The sequence below is a fragment of the Pipistrellus kuhlii genome, unplaced genomic scaffold (genome assembly GCF_014108245.1).
Source record: "Pipistrellus kuhlii isolate mPipKuh1 unplaced genomic scaffold, mPipKuh1.p scaffold_m20_p_11, whole genome shotgun sequence".
Lineage (NCBI taxonomy): Eukaryota > Metazoa > Chordata > Mammalia > Chiroptera > Vespertilionidae > Pipistrellus > Pipistrellus kuhlii.
The window spans coordinates 38,275,701-38,290,603 of NW_023425416.1; the positions used below are offsets into that span (position 1 = coordinate 38,275,701).

Genomic DNA, 14,903 nt, shown 5'->3' on the forward strand with positions numbered 1-14,903 from the left:
TGTACAGCATTCTGCTATGGTCAACAGCACTGTATAATACAATTAAACATTACATAAGATGGTATATCTCATATTATGTGCTCTTTACTACAATAAAAAAATATTATACAGATTATACCCTGTTTCCCGAAAATAAGACAGTGTCTTATATTAATTTTTGTTCCCAAAGATGTGGTAGGTCTTATTTTCAGGGGATGTCTTATTTTTCCATGAAGAAGAATACAGTACACATTGTTAAATAAAAATAAAGGAAATTTATTACCTGTATACAGTACGGTAGTACAGTAGTGGTCAACACAAGCCAGACAAACTGTAAATCCTACAGTATCAAGAATTTACTCATTTATTTAATGACAATCATGTCATCATCTTCTGGAACATCATTATAACAAACCACTTCCTGAATTTCCTGGTGAATTTCTTGTGACTCCATTTCTTTCAAAATCAGTGGACCAAATCTCTCATGTTTAGCAATAGCATTCTGAGACAGAGCCTAGGGTGGCCTTATTTTTAGGGGAATGCCTTATATTTCACTCAGAAGGAAATCTGTAAGAAGGTCTTATTTTCAGAGGATGTCTTATTTTCGGGGAAACACGGTAGAAATACCTTATTTGTGAGATATTTGGGGGTATAGGTATTAAACATGTTACAAAGGGAAGTTTACAGGGTGTTTATTGAGCACTGGGCACTTTCATAAATGCTCTTAGATTCAGTCCTCATATGAGCCCTAGGAGGTAAATATTAACTTAATTTTTTCATATTTTATGAAAATAAAAATACAGGTAAATGAGGAAAAAAGTTGAGAGATTTACCATCATTTCCAAGGTATTGGCTAGATTTATTACAATCTTTAAGTCCACTCAAAATGGGTAATTTGGGGCCTTGAAATTAAAGATTTTAATAAATGAATAATTTCCTTCCCTCCCCGCCAAATTCAAGCATCCTATGGAAATACAGTAACAACATAAAACACTCCATGCTTCTAAATGAACAATATCGCATTAACTCAAGCTTTTATCTCTAGTCTGCCTTATCAATAAGCTTCCTGTAAAATCTTGGGCCTCTGACGTTGGCTAACCTGCCCAGCTGAACGGCATGCAGACCATGCCTGTGGGGAACCAGCATTTGCTTCCCAAAGCGGTGATTTCTGTCATAGCTCACCAGCACAGCCTCCGACCCAAAAACATCAGCCTCCTCCCCTTCCACTGAACCCCCTTCCCTACGGCAGACACCCAGACAGATCCTCTTCTTTCTCCGAGAGGAAATAACTACCTCCACTGGCATTTATGAATGGGCTAACCCAAACACAGATTTTAATGTCATCCACTTAAAATGTTCATGTCTAAAAAAGAGAGAGAGAGAGAGAGAGAGAGAGAGAGAGAGAGAGAGAGAGAGAGCGCAACTAAAATGATAGCAGCCACATGTCATTAAGAAGAGCTATACTGATAGCATGATTCATGCTCCTTCATCATTTTGTTCATTCTCAGTGTTATGATATCCCTGGGGTATCTCAGTTTTCTCTGTGGATTCTCCCAAGTCTGGAGACCTAGGTTTTGCATTCTGACTCATCTTCCCTTGCTGTCTGCATCTAAGTCAACTATGTGGACAGTTCAGTCTTGGGAGCGGGTGTGTGTGTGTGTGTGTGTGTGTGTGTGTGTGTGTGTGTTGGGGGGGTGGGGGGTGTCGCTTACATTTCTTGAAGCTCCTACCTTTTGAAGAGCGGCCTGTTTCTTTCCATGCTGAAGAGAAACCTCAAGGCTCTGAAGGCATAACACTGGAAAAAGACAAGGGCGTGTAATTCTCCAAAGGCAGCTCAAGAAATGAAAGAAAACCTTTCAGGCTACAACTATCAGGAGGTAAACATGAAAGTGGCTTTATGAGTGTGGCTCACCTACGTGGGAGCCAACCCTTATTTTTAGAGAGCACTTAATGTCGCATAAATGCTGAGGATCTTGGCCTTGGTTCACTCGGGACTTGGCATGCATTCCTTTCTAGAAAGTACCAAATGAGCACAGGGGCAAGAAAGAAAATGCCTCCGCTGAGAAAACCAAGTGTGCAAGGAGCTCCGGGAGCCCGGGGTGGGGTTTGGTTTCCAGCCTGCCACGCATGCCTCAATATTTACATGGGTTCCGTGAGAAAATAAACACTGGCCCTGATGACACACAGAATCAGCCGAGGGCACACTGGACTTGGACTTGACAAATGGGTCTCTTGAGTAAAGAGTCTTTGGCGTTCCCCAAATAGACCTATCTATAGCCACTCCTGTAAACAGTCAGAGAGAGGCCTGTGAGACCCGCATGGAGGAAGAGAAATGTCTGACATTTGGCAGCGCTTGAAAATGAAAAGACAGCCTCCAGCCTGTGTCTGTATCTACACAACAGGGGTGATAGGGCTCTGCTGAGTTTGAGTCTGAAATCGTTGCAGAAAATCAGTGATCTGAATGCAGTGGAAGGGTCTCACACACAGTTGCCCAGGGAAGCCAGGAGGGTGAAAAATGACCCACAGGAGCCGTGAGGGTCCTGGCAACTGAGAGAGAGTGGAGAACACGCGTGTTCCTCCAAAGCCATATCAATGTGACTTTTTGAAACTCCTGTTTCACAAAACTTGTCTATAGGATGGGTTTGCCTGTGTCTGTGCTTGTCACATCCATACTCTAACTCCAGGGAACTCTGGTAGCAGTCACTCCCCCCAAAACACTAATTGTCCTCAGCCCAGGGCCGTGCATCTGCAGGCATCGAGAACATTCAGTCCCACACTCCTGTGTCCTCCTTCGTAGCTGTGGCTGCCAGCCCTGAGGCTGCCATTTTGGGAAATAGTTCTTAAGTCAGATTGGAGGCAAAGGAGGTTCCATACTTTTCTAAATGGCTTGGGGAAAAAGGATGAGCTGCAGCTACCAAAAAGGCTTTATTTAAAATCTGACTTTATCATTGTGGTGTCTTCAAGGACCCCTGATGCCCACTCCTCAAAAAAGCACACAGGAGTCCAGCCGGCATGGCTCCTTGGTTGAGCGTTGACCTATGAACCAGGAGGTCATGGTTTCCAGTCAGGGCACATGCCTGGGTTGCAGACTCAGTCCCCATTGTGGGGTGTGCAGGCATCAGCGGGTCAATGATCCTCTCTCATCATTGATGTTTTTATATCTCTCCCTTTCTCTCTGAAATACATACATATATATATATATATATATATATATATATATATATATATGTAATATATATATAAAAATTTAAAAAGCATACAGTACCTTGCATAATACAAACCCATCTTACCTATGAGGCCTCACCTTCAGAAGTACCCCCTCCTCCAAACCACACATTCAGCCCCACTGAGCAGCCTCAGCACTGCACTAGAAGCTGTCAGGCTCCCACACTTTGCACATACTGTTCCCTCCATGTGGATGTCCTTCCACCCTGTGGCAGATGCTATTGGTGCCTGCTCATATCCCTGCATCCATCTGGCATGTCTTTCCTCATCCATGGAGATCCCTTTACAGGCTGTCCTTTGTAAAGGTGCAATGGTAGTGACTGTGTCCATACTTGCTTTTCAACTTATTATTTTCTGCTACTCAAGCACTACATGTTCTTAAAGAATAGAACTAACTGATAAGCAAAGAAATATCTAAATAAAGTCACCATATCCCTCCCGCAGGCAAAGCGTTATTAAGCCTTTTACTTTAACAGCATTTGCTTCCACGCCAGCCTCCCTCCCTCACCAGGTATTTTCCCTCCCGGTCAGTGCAGGGACCAGCCTAAAGCTAAAAATTCTAAAAATCATAGATTAGATTATCAGGGTTTCCCCAGATTTCAGTAACTTGATATTAAAGAGCAACAGAGATGGTTATTACCTGAAGTAGATTAGTTTTTGCTGCATTTTTTTGTTTGTTCGGTAAAATCAATTTTGCTATGGTATACACACCATTCTCCTGGAAGAATAAAGGGACATGTGGTCAGGGACCAGGGACAATGCCACTGAGACACATAAGCACAAAGAAGCAGCTGAACAATCCCTAAAACTGGTGCTATGTTATAGTTAGTATAATCTGGGAACTTCAGGTCTGGGAACTTTATGGCAGAACAATACTAAAAATGTCAGTGTGTCTTTTACATTCCAAAGACTACAGCCACAACCTGAAAACTTCAATGGTCTTTAAAGATAACAAATAGTAAAGTATATCAATCTAATACTTTATGAAATATTTTAGAGTAGGGGATAAAAAGGTACTTAAATATCTTTTTAATCTGTAATACACTGCCTTTTAAATATCTAATCATGAAAGGTAACTTCTCCTTTTATAGTTTTTAAATAAATATATCCATGTTAATTATCAATATTATAGAAAAATAAAAGAAACAAGAGTAATTGTCAAGGATTGTGAATAAACACACTTTTACATTTAAAAACTAAGAAAAAGAACAAAATGAGCACAGTTCATGAAAACACAGTTAACATCTTTCTAAACTTCTGTTCTTTTTAAGCCAAGCAAGTTAAAAGAAGGACAAGAATAGAAAATGGAATTCTACAAGTTAAATAAGACATATTAAAAGGTTTTAAAACCATGTGATGGGATCCCCAAAGCTACATTCTGGGACACAGAGTGGACCAGCCTGTGGAGCTCCCTACCCGCGTGTCCCCCCGTCCCCCCCAAGCAGTGACACACGTACCTGCACCACCTGGTGGGCATTGGTGTCGTTGAGCACTAGCTCGGTGAGGGCAGCACAGCAGGCTGGAACGAGAACGGCCAAGGTCAGGTCCCATTGCTGTGACCGCAGGACTGCGCAGGCACGTCACCATCTAACTCCAGGGAATCTGTTAGCAGTCCGCCCTGGACCACACATCTTCCTCAGCCCGGCTCCGGGAGAAGGCACTCTCCTTTGTATGTAATGTGTGTCCACGTACAGCCCTCAGAAGCCTTTTAGTGAGCACTTACTGTGCACCAAGGGGCAGGGACTGGATCTGTCTGGCTCACTGGAATCACCAGTGCCAACATGTGCCTGCCATTGGGCAGGTGCTCCATAAATATGTCCACACTGGTTGAGTAAATGAGTTCTTTAAATAAATTATCCAAACTGACCCTTATAATCAGAGTATGTGCGATGATTGCCAGCTTTATGATGAGAAAACCGAGGTTATAGGCCTAGGCCACAGAACTATTAAGTGGCAGGGGCCCGGGGTCCGAGCCCAGCCTGCCAGGCGTTAGGTCCCACTGCCGGAGCACCACCCTTCACACTGGGAGCTCTTTGCAGCCACATGGCAGCCTCTGGAGGCATTCTGCCCCGAGCTGCCCCTGTCCAGGCAGAGGTGTGCTGGATCCCGCAGCACAGAGCATCTATAAGGGGTGATGCCGCTCTTACTGAGCCCCTGCGCCGGCCCTGCACTGTGCTAAAACGTCTGTGCTCACATAACGCTCACGGACACCGTGCCCACCACCGCCATTTCACAGGAGCAGAAGTGAGGCCTGGGCAGGTTAAGAAACTTGTCGAGACCACACGACCAACAAAGGGATGCAGCCAAAACTCAGGCTCTACTCCTAAGACCTTACGTTTTTACATTTTTTATTTGTTTTATTGAGATATATAATGAGCTGTGTAACGCAGACATATCTTAAGTGTACAGCTTGGTGAGCTATTGCATATCTATCCACCGGTAAGCCCTGCCCCCAAAGGCCGTTTCCCAGGAAATAACTTTTTCATCCAGCATGTGGGTAACGGCCCTTCTGACCTTGCCACCATCAATCTCATCCACTCTGGGGAGGGGCCTGGAGAGACCAGGAGCTCTGGTTTCAGCTGGATTAGATTCTGAGGGCCTTCAAACAGGAAATTCTCGTAAGAGTCTTTATCCTGAGGCAGAGGCCTTTCAGAGGAAGCCGAAATGACAGCTCAGGCAGGGGCCCCTGTTTCCCTGGCCTCAGACACCCGTGAGGAAGCTCCTCTGTTATCCAGGAGGACAGAGTAGGAAGCAGTCCACCCTTCTCCTACCCCTCTTTTCCTCAAATCCCCACCCCCATATCTGCTCTTCCCCTTAGGGCCTGCCTGCCCTCCTGCTGCCCACCCGGTGCCTCTGTCCCTTCTTGGGCCACGGCCGGGCACCGGCGTGGTCAGCAGCACTGTAGCCCCACTTGCCACACAGGCCATGTGCACTTAGGCCACAGGCTACAGCACTCTCCAGAGTTGTGCCAAACTGCCCCAGACTTCCTGCATTCCTGCTCCCGCTCCTGTGTGGAGATCCCACACTGGCAGCACCTCTCTCTTCTCTTCAGGAGCTCAGAGGTGTGAGGCCAGCACCCCCTTGCTCCCAGCGGAGTGGGTGTATGTGCTGTAGAATCTCCCTTAAGGAAGGAGCCCTGAGCTCTAGCAGACAGACCAAGCTGCCTTCCCTAACCTAGCCTTCCCAGTAACAAAGCTAACATCCGCTCTCTTTCCACCTGACCTTGCTGTTGACCTCTTGGTTTGTGTAGGATGCGGAAGGGGGAGGAAAGTTTGTGGTGTCGTGAACCTGCGAGTCCAACACTGGTACCAACAAGTTTTGGGCATCCACATGGATTTAATTTCACTTTTTTAAAACTTACAAATCATGCCTAATTAATACTGTCATACTAACTTTTTAAAGACAATAATAAGCATAATAAGCCCGAGCCAGTTTGGCTCAGTGGATAGAGCATTGGCTTGTGGACTGATTTGATTTTGGTCAAGGGCACATATCTCGGTTTCAGCCTCCTCCCCGGTTTGGACCTTGGTCCAGGCTCATGCAGGAGGCAATCAATCGATGTGTTTCTCTCACATTGATATTTCTCTCTGTCTTTCCCTCTCTCTTCTACTCTCTCTAAAAATCAATGAAAAAAATATCCTCTGGTGAGGATTTAAAAAATAATAATAATACAATAAATTAAAAATAAAGAGAATAATTAATGTAATATTATACAATGCCCAATAGCAAAACATAATAATATGCTATAAATACCTGCTTGGAGAGAGAAAGTGTTTTCCTGTATTTCCCGAGGGCTCAGATCTTCTGACAAGTGGAGCTGCTGGATTCGGCCTGCCGCATTCGCACTGGACAGGCTCCCGATGGAAGAGCGATCAGAGACAAAATTCCTGTCTCTGGAAGGGAAAAGTTAGTGCACAGGTCAGCTTACCAACTCTCCTTCCTCGTTAGTGCTTTCTGAGTCCTGCTGAAGAAATCTCTGTACAGAGTGAGAGCGAGACAAGAGGAGGAAGATGGAGAAGGAAGGAGGAGGAGGAGGAAGGAGAAGAGAGAAGGAGGACTGCTGTTCTAAGTCATATTCTCATTGTACCCCCATTGGTCTGGCTAAAGGAGGAGCTTGCCCATCCTTTTCCTATTTCCAGTTTCTAGTGAATTTAGCAGTTTTGTGTAGCTTATTCCATCTTTGTCTTCTTTCGTAGCTCGCTACCTCTCTCCTCCCCTTTCTATTATCCTCCCCTCTCGTCTTTAATTTCATTTCCTAAACTTCCTGTGCTGTTTGACTTCTTTGACAAAATAAAACATTTGTTCTTTTGTTTGTGTGATGTAACATCTTCCATAATAGAGTCTTGGTGTGTTTTATCTGCTTTAATCCCTTTTGTTCTATGTGCACCATATTTTTCCATTTGTTTGTTTTTGACAGCAGCTCTGCCCGGATTTCTGTGCCTGAAGATAATGTTGATGGAGTCCCCCTCATCATCTGGGCCCAGTGGTGACCGCAGGTGAATGGGTATGAACCGGCGCCCTGGAAACTGCCCTGTCAACACCACCTGTTCATACTCACGCTGGCAGAAAACCTGGCAGCCTTCACCCCTTGAACCGGCTCGAGGCAGCGCAGGGGCAGGCACAGGCTCTGAAAGGATATTGTTTATCCAGGTGGGGTAATAAATTCTCCCAGAGCACTGAGACATATTTCACATAGAAAAAGTGTTGACATCTCTCATCTTCCCAGCAGAATATCGTAACATTGCGTCACAGAAATGCCTCGTTAGATGTGAAAGAACTCTATTCTCTCTTATGACTTGAGCCAACGAGGAAAAATGGTTCCTTGCGTTAAACTCAGTGCTATGTGGTAAGAGGATAGGTTGTCTTTGGAGTTATTGCTTGACTACTATAGACCAGGAGGGAGCGAGCCGAGCACGTTTCCAATCTGCAGTCCATGACTAGGGCAACGTGGGCCAGAGCCCGCCCTCACTCACCCTCTTAGGATGTGAAGGAGCTGCTTGATGCCTCCCCAAATGCGGATTTCCACGCTGGTCTCGGGGTCCTCGCAAACCTGCACCAGGATCCAGACGACGCTCCAGAGCAGCTTCAGGTGGTCTGAGTGGAGCAGGCTGAGGAGGACGGGGATCCCCTCGTAGAGCTTCACCTGCTCCTTCACCTGGGGCTCGGCACAGAGCAGGCGCAGCAGCTCCGCGGTCAGCCTGAGGGGCAGGCGGCGAGGACGAGAGTCAGTGCAGGAGAGGGTCATTGACTACATCTAGACCAGAGCTGTCATCACTGCGTGAAGGATCCGCCTAAGGTTTTCTAAATCGCAGGTCAACATGCATATCCTGTGAAGGGCTGGGCCCCAGCCAAATGTTTTCAGCTTTGCTGGCATATAGGCTGTCACAACGATCCAGTCATGCCAAAATGAGCAAAAGCAGTCATAGACAACCCATATAAATAAATGGGGCATGGCGGTGTCTCAATAAATCTTTATTTACAAAAACAGGCAGGGGGCCAAATTTAGCTTTCAGGTCCCGGTTTGCTGACTGCTGTTCTAAGTCATATTCTCATTGTAACCCCATTGGTCTGGCTAAAACACTTCTAGCTAGCAAATAGATGTCAGATACATAAATGCGACCTGCAGTGTGCTCAAGACACAAGATATATAAAAGCTTTATCTTAGTCTTCAGCAACTTACTATGCGGTACTAACTCCACTGTGTCTAAACTCAAAGACATTATTCTCCTCCCTAAATCAGCTCTTCCTCTTTTGTCCCTAATCTTGATTCATGACACCATAGAAGAGTGGAAATCATCTCAATCTGCCACTGCCAATCAAGAACCTTCAGTGCCCCTGTTTCCTGGGCAACTGCTGGGATCAAGTCTCTAGTAAGTCGTGCAGCTAGCTAGCCCCACGGCTCCTCCCATCCCTGTAATATTTGACTATGCTCCAGGTATAAGCCCCTCTGTCATCTACATCTCCAATACTCTCATTCCCTTCAAAATCCCTTTCCCCTGAGCCAATTTTCCATAGCTCCTCACTTTCATGCTGTGACATTCAGAACATATGTTCTTTGATAAACCATATTCTTTACCTTTCAGACTTTCTACCCAACACATTCCTTCCTTATTCTATGTGGATATCATGCAGCTGTATTCCCCACACCAGAGGCCCCACACACTGCCTTCAGAGTAATCTTCCTCCCCCCCAAATAAACCTGATCCTACTTAACATCTTTCTGTGAGCCCTCCTGCTATTCATGATAAAAAACAAAACAAAACAACAACAAAAAACAAAAACAAAAAACTACACTTCTTCTTTAGCACAAAGAATCCATCATGACCTAATGGTATTTTATTGCTTTGGCCATAAAATATGGACATTAATGGGGTTACTGTGCAGCTCAAATGAGTAAACACACAGAAGGACTTAGAGCAGGGCCTGACCAAAATTAGCTGTATTTTTAATGTGTCATTAATACTGTCTAGTCTAGGTTTCTGGCACTTTCCCTCCTGCATTCTTGGCTCCAGCTGTGCCCAACCATGCAAGATCCTCTAACACATACCATTTCAAGTGGGAGCATATTCTGTTTCCACTCGCTCTCTCCCTCGGCCTCGATCACTCCTCCTGCCCTTGGAAAACCTGTGTGCCCCCTCGAAGGTTCTGCTCTGTGCTCCAGCGTATCCAGTGCACCAGGGGCCGAACCACAGACACACCAGGGACCTCACCACGGACAGTGCTGTGGCAAGACCGCTGATGTGCGTGCCTGTTCTCTCCTACTCTGTTCACTCGTATCTAATTCATCTGTGGTTCGCCAGCACTTGTGAGAGGCTGTTAGTTGGGTGAATGAGTTCAGGGGTAGCTTGTAAAAGGACAATAAAATGGCTTTAAAGGAGAATCTAGGATTTACTATGAATTTAAGTGTCAGAGTTTTATTACTTGACTTTCTGTTATCTATTTCGCCTCTTTAAAAAATTATTTACTTGACTACATATCAAATGATGTTGACTGCAACTCTATTTAAAGACAAACTAATAACTATCTGTATATAGTAATTCTTTAGAGCAATATGTAGTTCAATTGAATGATTTAATTTTACTAGTTTCTGTTTTGAGTTGTAAAAATAGGAGGTCATGAAAAAGGCCAGTACCTGTTATAATTTATTTTACTGGCCTTAAGCAAAATAGATTTTAGCAATTAATCATTTCTTCAACACACAATCTAAAAATAGAGCCATGTCAGATTTTCTTTCCTTAAAGAGACAAGATGTAAATAAATGCAATAAGAAATATATTAAAGATGTGATCATAGAATTTATACAATTTGATTCTATGCCCAGATCTAGAAGTAATATAAGACTAAAGAACACCACCTTGCTCTACTTACTTCACATAAGTTTAAATAGAAAACAAATGCAAAGCTGACTTAAGATATTCAGTTAATAATGTAAAAAATATGAGATAATAAAAAATAATAATCATTTTCATCAAATATAAGACATTGTCTTTTTCCCTGTGAGCAATCCTACCTTTTGGAAAGTAAGTCATATTCATGTAAAATCATCAACAGATTTTCTACAACGTTGAGTTCACTTATCTTCTCCCTACATTCTGGGCTACAAATTGAAAACTATTAGTAACTACTAAAAACACAGTTTACCATATTCACTTATTTAATATCCTAGCTCTAATATTATCTCAGGAGGAAAACAAAATGCAATATAACTCCATGGGGCAGGGTTGTATCACATCCCAACATTCAATTAACAGTATAGGTCATAAATCTGTTTAATAATAGTATGATGATAACTTAATTCCTTTACTGCAAAGGGAACCATGCTGCTCACCAAAAAAGTAATGATCAGCACTATTCACAAGAGCTAAAATATGTAAATGAGCTATTTGTTCTTTGACAGATGGATGGAAAGGCAAATGTGATATATACAATTGAATATTATTCAGCCATAAAAATAAGAAACATGGATGAACACAGAGGGCATTACGCTAAGTGAAGGAAGAGAAAGACAAATACTGTATGTGGAATCTAAAAACAGCATTAAAACAAACAAACAAAAAAGCTGATTAAGTAGAAACAGAATAGAATGGAGTGTGGTTGCCAGGGTCTGGGAAGAGGAGGAAATGGGAATATATAGATTAAAGGAAAGGTATAAACTTGCAGTTATAAGAAGAATGAATCCTAAGGATCTAATGTGCAGCATGGTGACTACACGTACTAATATGGCATTGTATACTTGAAAGCTGCTGAGAGCAGATCTGTGTTCTTATCACACAAACAGAGATAACTACATGAGGTGATGGATGTATTAATTACGTTGATCTTGGTCATAATTCCACAATGTATATAAATCATCATGTTATATACTTTAAATACATACAATTATATTTCAACTGTTTCCTATAAAGTTGGAGAAAAAAACTCAGAGGAAAAAAAGCAATGATCCACTTATTGGCATAAAATATACTTCCAGCTCTTTTATTTTAAGTAATCAGATCTATTAGAGGACAGGTTATTTAGGTTTTTCTAAGGGTAATAATATTTGAAAATGTTGAATATGTCAAAGTAAGTACACAGGGAAGAATGGAAAAAATTATTAGGGAAATTCAATTGTCAATAATAATTTTGAAAGTAGAAGTAACTGAATGTTGAATGAAAGACTAGGTAAATATTTCTGGTTGGGGGGGGAAAAAAAGAAAGAAAAATTTAAACTGTGATTTGTCTTTCCAACAGCTTAAAATTTAAAATTATGCTTTTCTATCCAAGAGCCTCTTAAATATATATGTTAATGGTATGCTATGCTTATTTTTCTGAGTAAGTAGCCACGTAAGTAGAGAAACTGATCTATTTGGTATCTCTGCCACCTAAATTGCTACAGTAGTAGAACTGGACAGTGTATCAAAACACACTTACCTTTCAGCCAAACTAGCCAGAGCCAGAAGGGCACCCAACAGAACACTGGTATCTCGGGCACCGAGTAAATTTACTAATGTCTGAACAAATGAAGGAAAAGAAAGTTTAACTGCATAAGTACCATACGCTTCTAGAACAGTATAATGTTTCCTTGCAAAGACCATAGAGGCTTAATCTCAAAGGGAGTTCTGTTAAACATTCATGGCATCCAGCTCTCTACAGGGGCCAGGCGTTGATCCTTGACTGGAACTCTTGACTCTGGCACTTTGTAGCCATTCCTTGCCCAAGACAGAAAGGAAAAGGGGGCCAAGCCACATGGCCAGCCCCGGTTCTCACACTTCCCTCTATTTCCATGTGCCCAAGAAGTCTGCTCTGCTTCTTCTGACCCTTCTCCCCAGGGAGAAGTGGGGAGAATAATGGCATAAACACTGATCATGATAACTAAGTACAGAGAATACCGGTCGTGGGGAACGCATTCCAAGTCAGGCATTGTGGAACCATTTTCACCAAAATGTTGAAAACTGTCATCCCACCACCCCCAACTAAGCAAGATATGTCTACACTACGAAGCACTCCATTTGCCTCTCAGATGTCTAATTCATGTTGAAAGAGCATGAATCAATGCTTCCAGAAATCATCTTGAGGAGCATGACTTGGCTAGAAGTCTTCTGATCTTATCAGTTTGCTCTGCTGAGTTCCCATTAATACAAGTTCATTGCTCTTCTGTCTACATTTTTTAAACTCGATAGTCCCCCAGAAGTACCCACTCAGACAGAGTCCAGGCCACATCTGCATCAACTGCTGGACAACTTTGGGTCTTCCATCAGTAGGTTTTTCTCCTTTATATAACCAAAAATTTATGATTTCATGCATTTTTATGAAGCTATCATTATCTTTGCTTCTCTGATCCTTTCCTCTTTTTTCATCTCACTTTTTCTTTCCTCTCTCTGTCTTCTAACTTAAATATTTTCCAAATGTCAGTCACTGAGATCCTTATTATAATTTTTGCCACATCCACTTAAAACCTCAATGCTACTAACAAAGGTTTAGCAACTTCTAAGTAATAATATCAGTGAAATATGACTATTTAAATGAGAAATGTTGACCTTATATCACCTAGAATCATTCCTTGTACCAGGGGTGGGCAATGCATGGCCAGCAGGCTATATAAGGCCCACAAAATCATTTGATCTGGCCCTGTCAAGGCATTAGGGGTAAGTTAATTAAATGTTTGACCAAATATAGCAGACTAATTTTTAAGCTGATAATTTTGTATGGCCTACAAATGAATATATAAATATCCAAATGGCAGTCCTTGGCAGAAAATTGGTTCCCCATCCCTGCTATCCAATGAGCAGCATCTGAGGCAACCTTACTCTAATATACCCTGGGAAGTGGCTTCCTGGAATATAAGAAATCAACAAATTATTAAAATTTGGCTCTAGGCAGCTACCATGTAAATAGTTTTGCTATAAATATAAATGTAGTCTATTTGGTTAAACCTGCATTCAACTATCTTGAAATGTACATTTGACCCATATGCTTATAATATTATACCATCTACACTAATAAAAGGAAAAGATGCAAATTGACCGTACCTTTGCAATGCCCACCAGCCAAACAGAAGTGAGTGTGCAAATTAACCCAACAACGATGGTAGGTTAATTTGCATACACTGGCACTGAGCGGCCAGCGGCAGGATGCTTGCATTGTCACCATGGTGATGACAAATGCATGCCACACAACCCCAGCAGTTCCGGGCCTCTGTGCAGCATGGGAAGGTGGAAAGGCAACTCTGGCCAGAGTGAAGGCAGTGCCGGCAGCCAGGGGAAGAAAGGCCCGTTTTCGCACAAATCTTTGTGCATCAGGCCTCTAGTCTAATTATAAAATGGGACCATGTAAAAGTGGCCTACAAACCATGGCAACTTCCTATGGTTCAAGCCAACATAACCTAGAAACTCACTTTTTAAAATGGAAAACAAACAAAAACTTGTTTTTTGAAAATGGAATGTTCCAAATTTTATGAAATAGGTATTATTTATTATGAACCCAACTTTGTAGATGGAAAGTAGATAGCTTCTGACATTTTAATAGAAATTAAATGTGACAAAAAATTTTGCTACCCAAATCTGCTGTTTACAGAAGTCCCTCTGACATTAAATAAAGAAAGCTTATACTCAGTGAAAATCTTAAACATGAAACTGGGCTTTTCAAGACAAGACCTGGGATCTAAAAGTCTTCCCTCTGGTGCCACATGGAATGCATTTCTATGAACACACACATTGCACTGTTTATTTGTAAGCATGCACCTAGGATCAGTTTATGTATAGTCAGGGCTTTGCAAGCAACATTTAAATTAATAAACTTAGTTGGTATTAAGTGACATAAGGGGGGAAAGTTTCAGAAACCCCTATATTTGCTCCTTGGGCTGGTAGAGAATATTCAAGGGTTAGCAGAGATTTACAAGTTGAGGCTCGGTTAGCAGATCTGAGTTATAATGACATAGAACTTGACCACAGGGCTCTGAACCCCAGGCAGGGTGAGCCATTGCCACGTGGAGCTAAGTGTCGACTTCCCGGGACCACTCACCTTGTGGGCGCCGCTCGTGGTGACCCATTCTCTTTGGTCTTTCACAGCAGCAAGCTTTTGAAAAATATCTATAAAGAAAGAAAATAACTCAAAGAGGGATTCAGAACTAGGGTGGTACTCCTAGCACCTCAAGCCTCAAGTATTAAGGAGCCAGCAGAGAAAGGGCAATGGGAAAGGAGATACAGCACAGAAAGAACAAT

At 42.6% G+C, this 14,903-nt stretch overlaps 1 protein-coding gene across 1 annotated transcript in view; it reads right to left on the minus strand.

Annotated features, from left to right (window-relative positions):
• The window catches only part of NEK10 (NIMA related kinase 10), a 136,214-nt gene that overhangs the window by 79,028 nt on the left and 42,283 nt on the right, over positions 1-14,903 (minus strand). The window contains exons 9-16 of the mRNA XM_036431653.2: positions 14,704-14,771; positions 12,115-12,194; positions 10,715-10,801; positions 8,178-8,402; positions 6,958-7,097; positions 4,662-4,723; positions 3,845-3,922; positions 1,710-1,774 (exon numbers count right to left, since the gene is read on the minus strand). Coding sequence (XP_036287546.1) covers positions 1,710-1,774; positions 3,845-3,922; positions 4,662-4,723; positions 6,958-7,097; positions 8,178-8,402; positions 10,715-10,801; positions 12,115-12,194; positions 14,704-14,771 — 805 coding nt within the window. The remainder of the gene's footprint in view (positions 1-1,709; positions 1,775-3,844; positions 3,923-4,661; positions 4,724-6,957; positions 7,098-8,177; positions 8,403-10,714; positions 10,802-12,114; positions 12,195-14,703; positions 14,772-14,903) is intronic.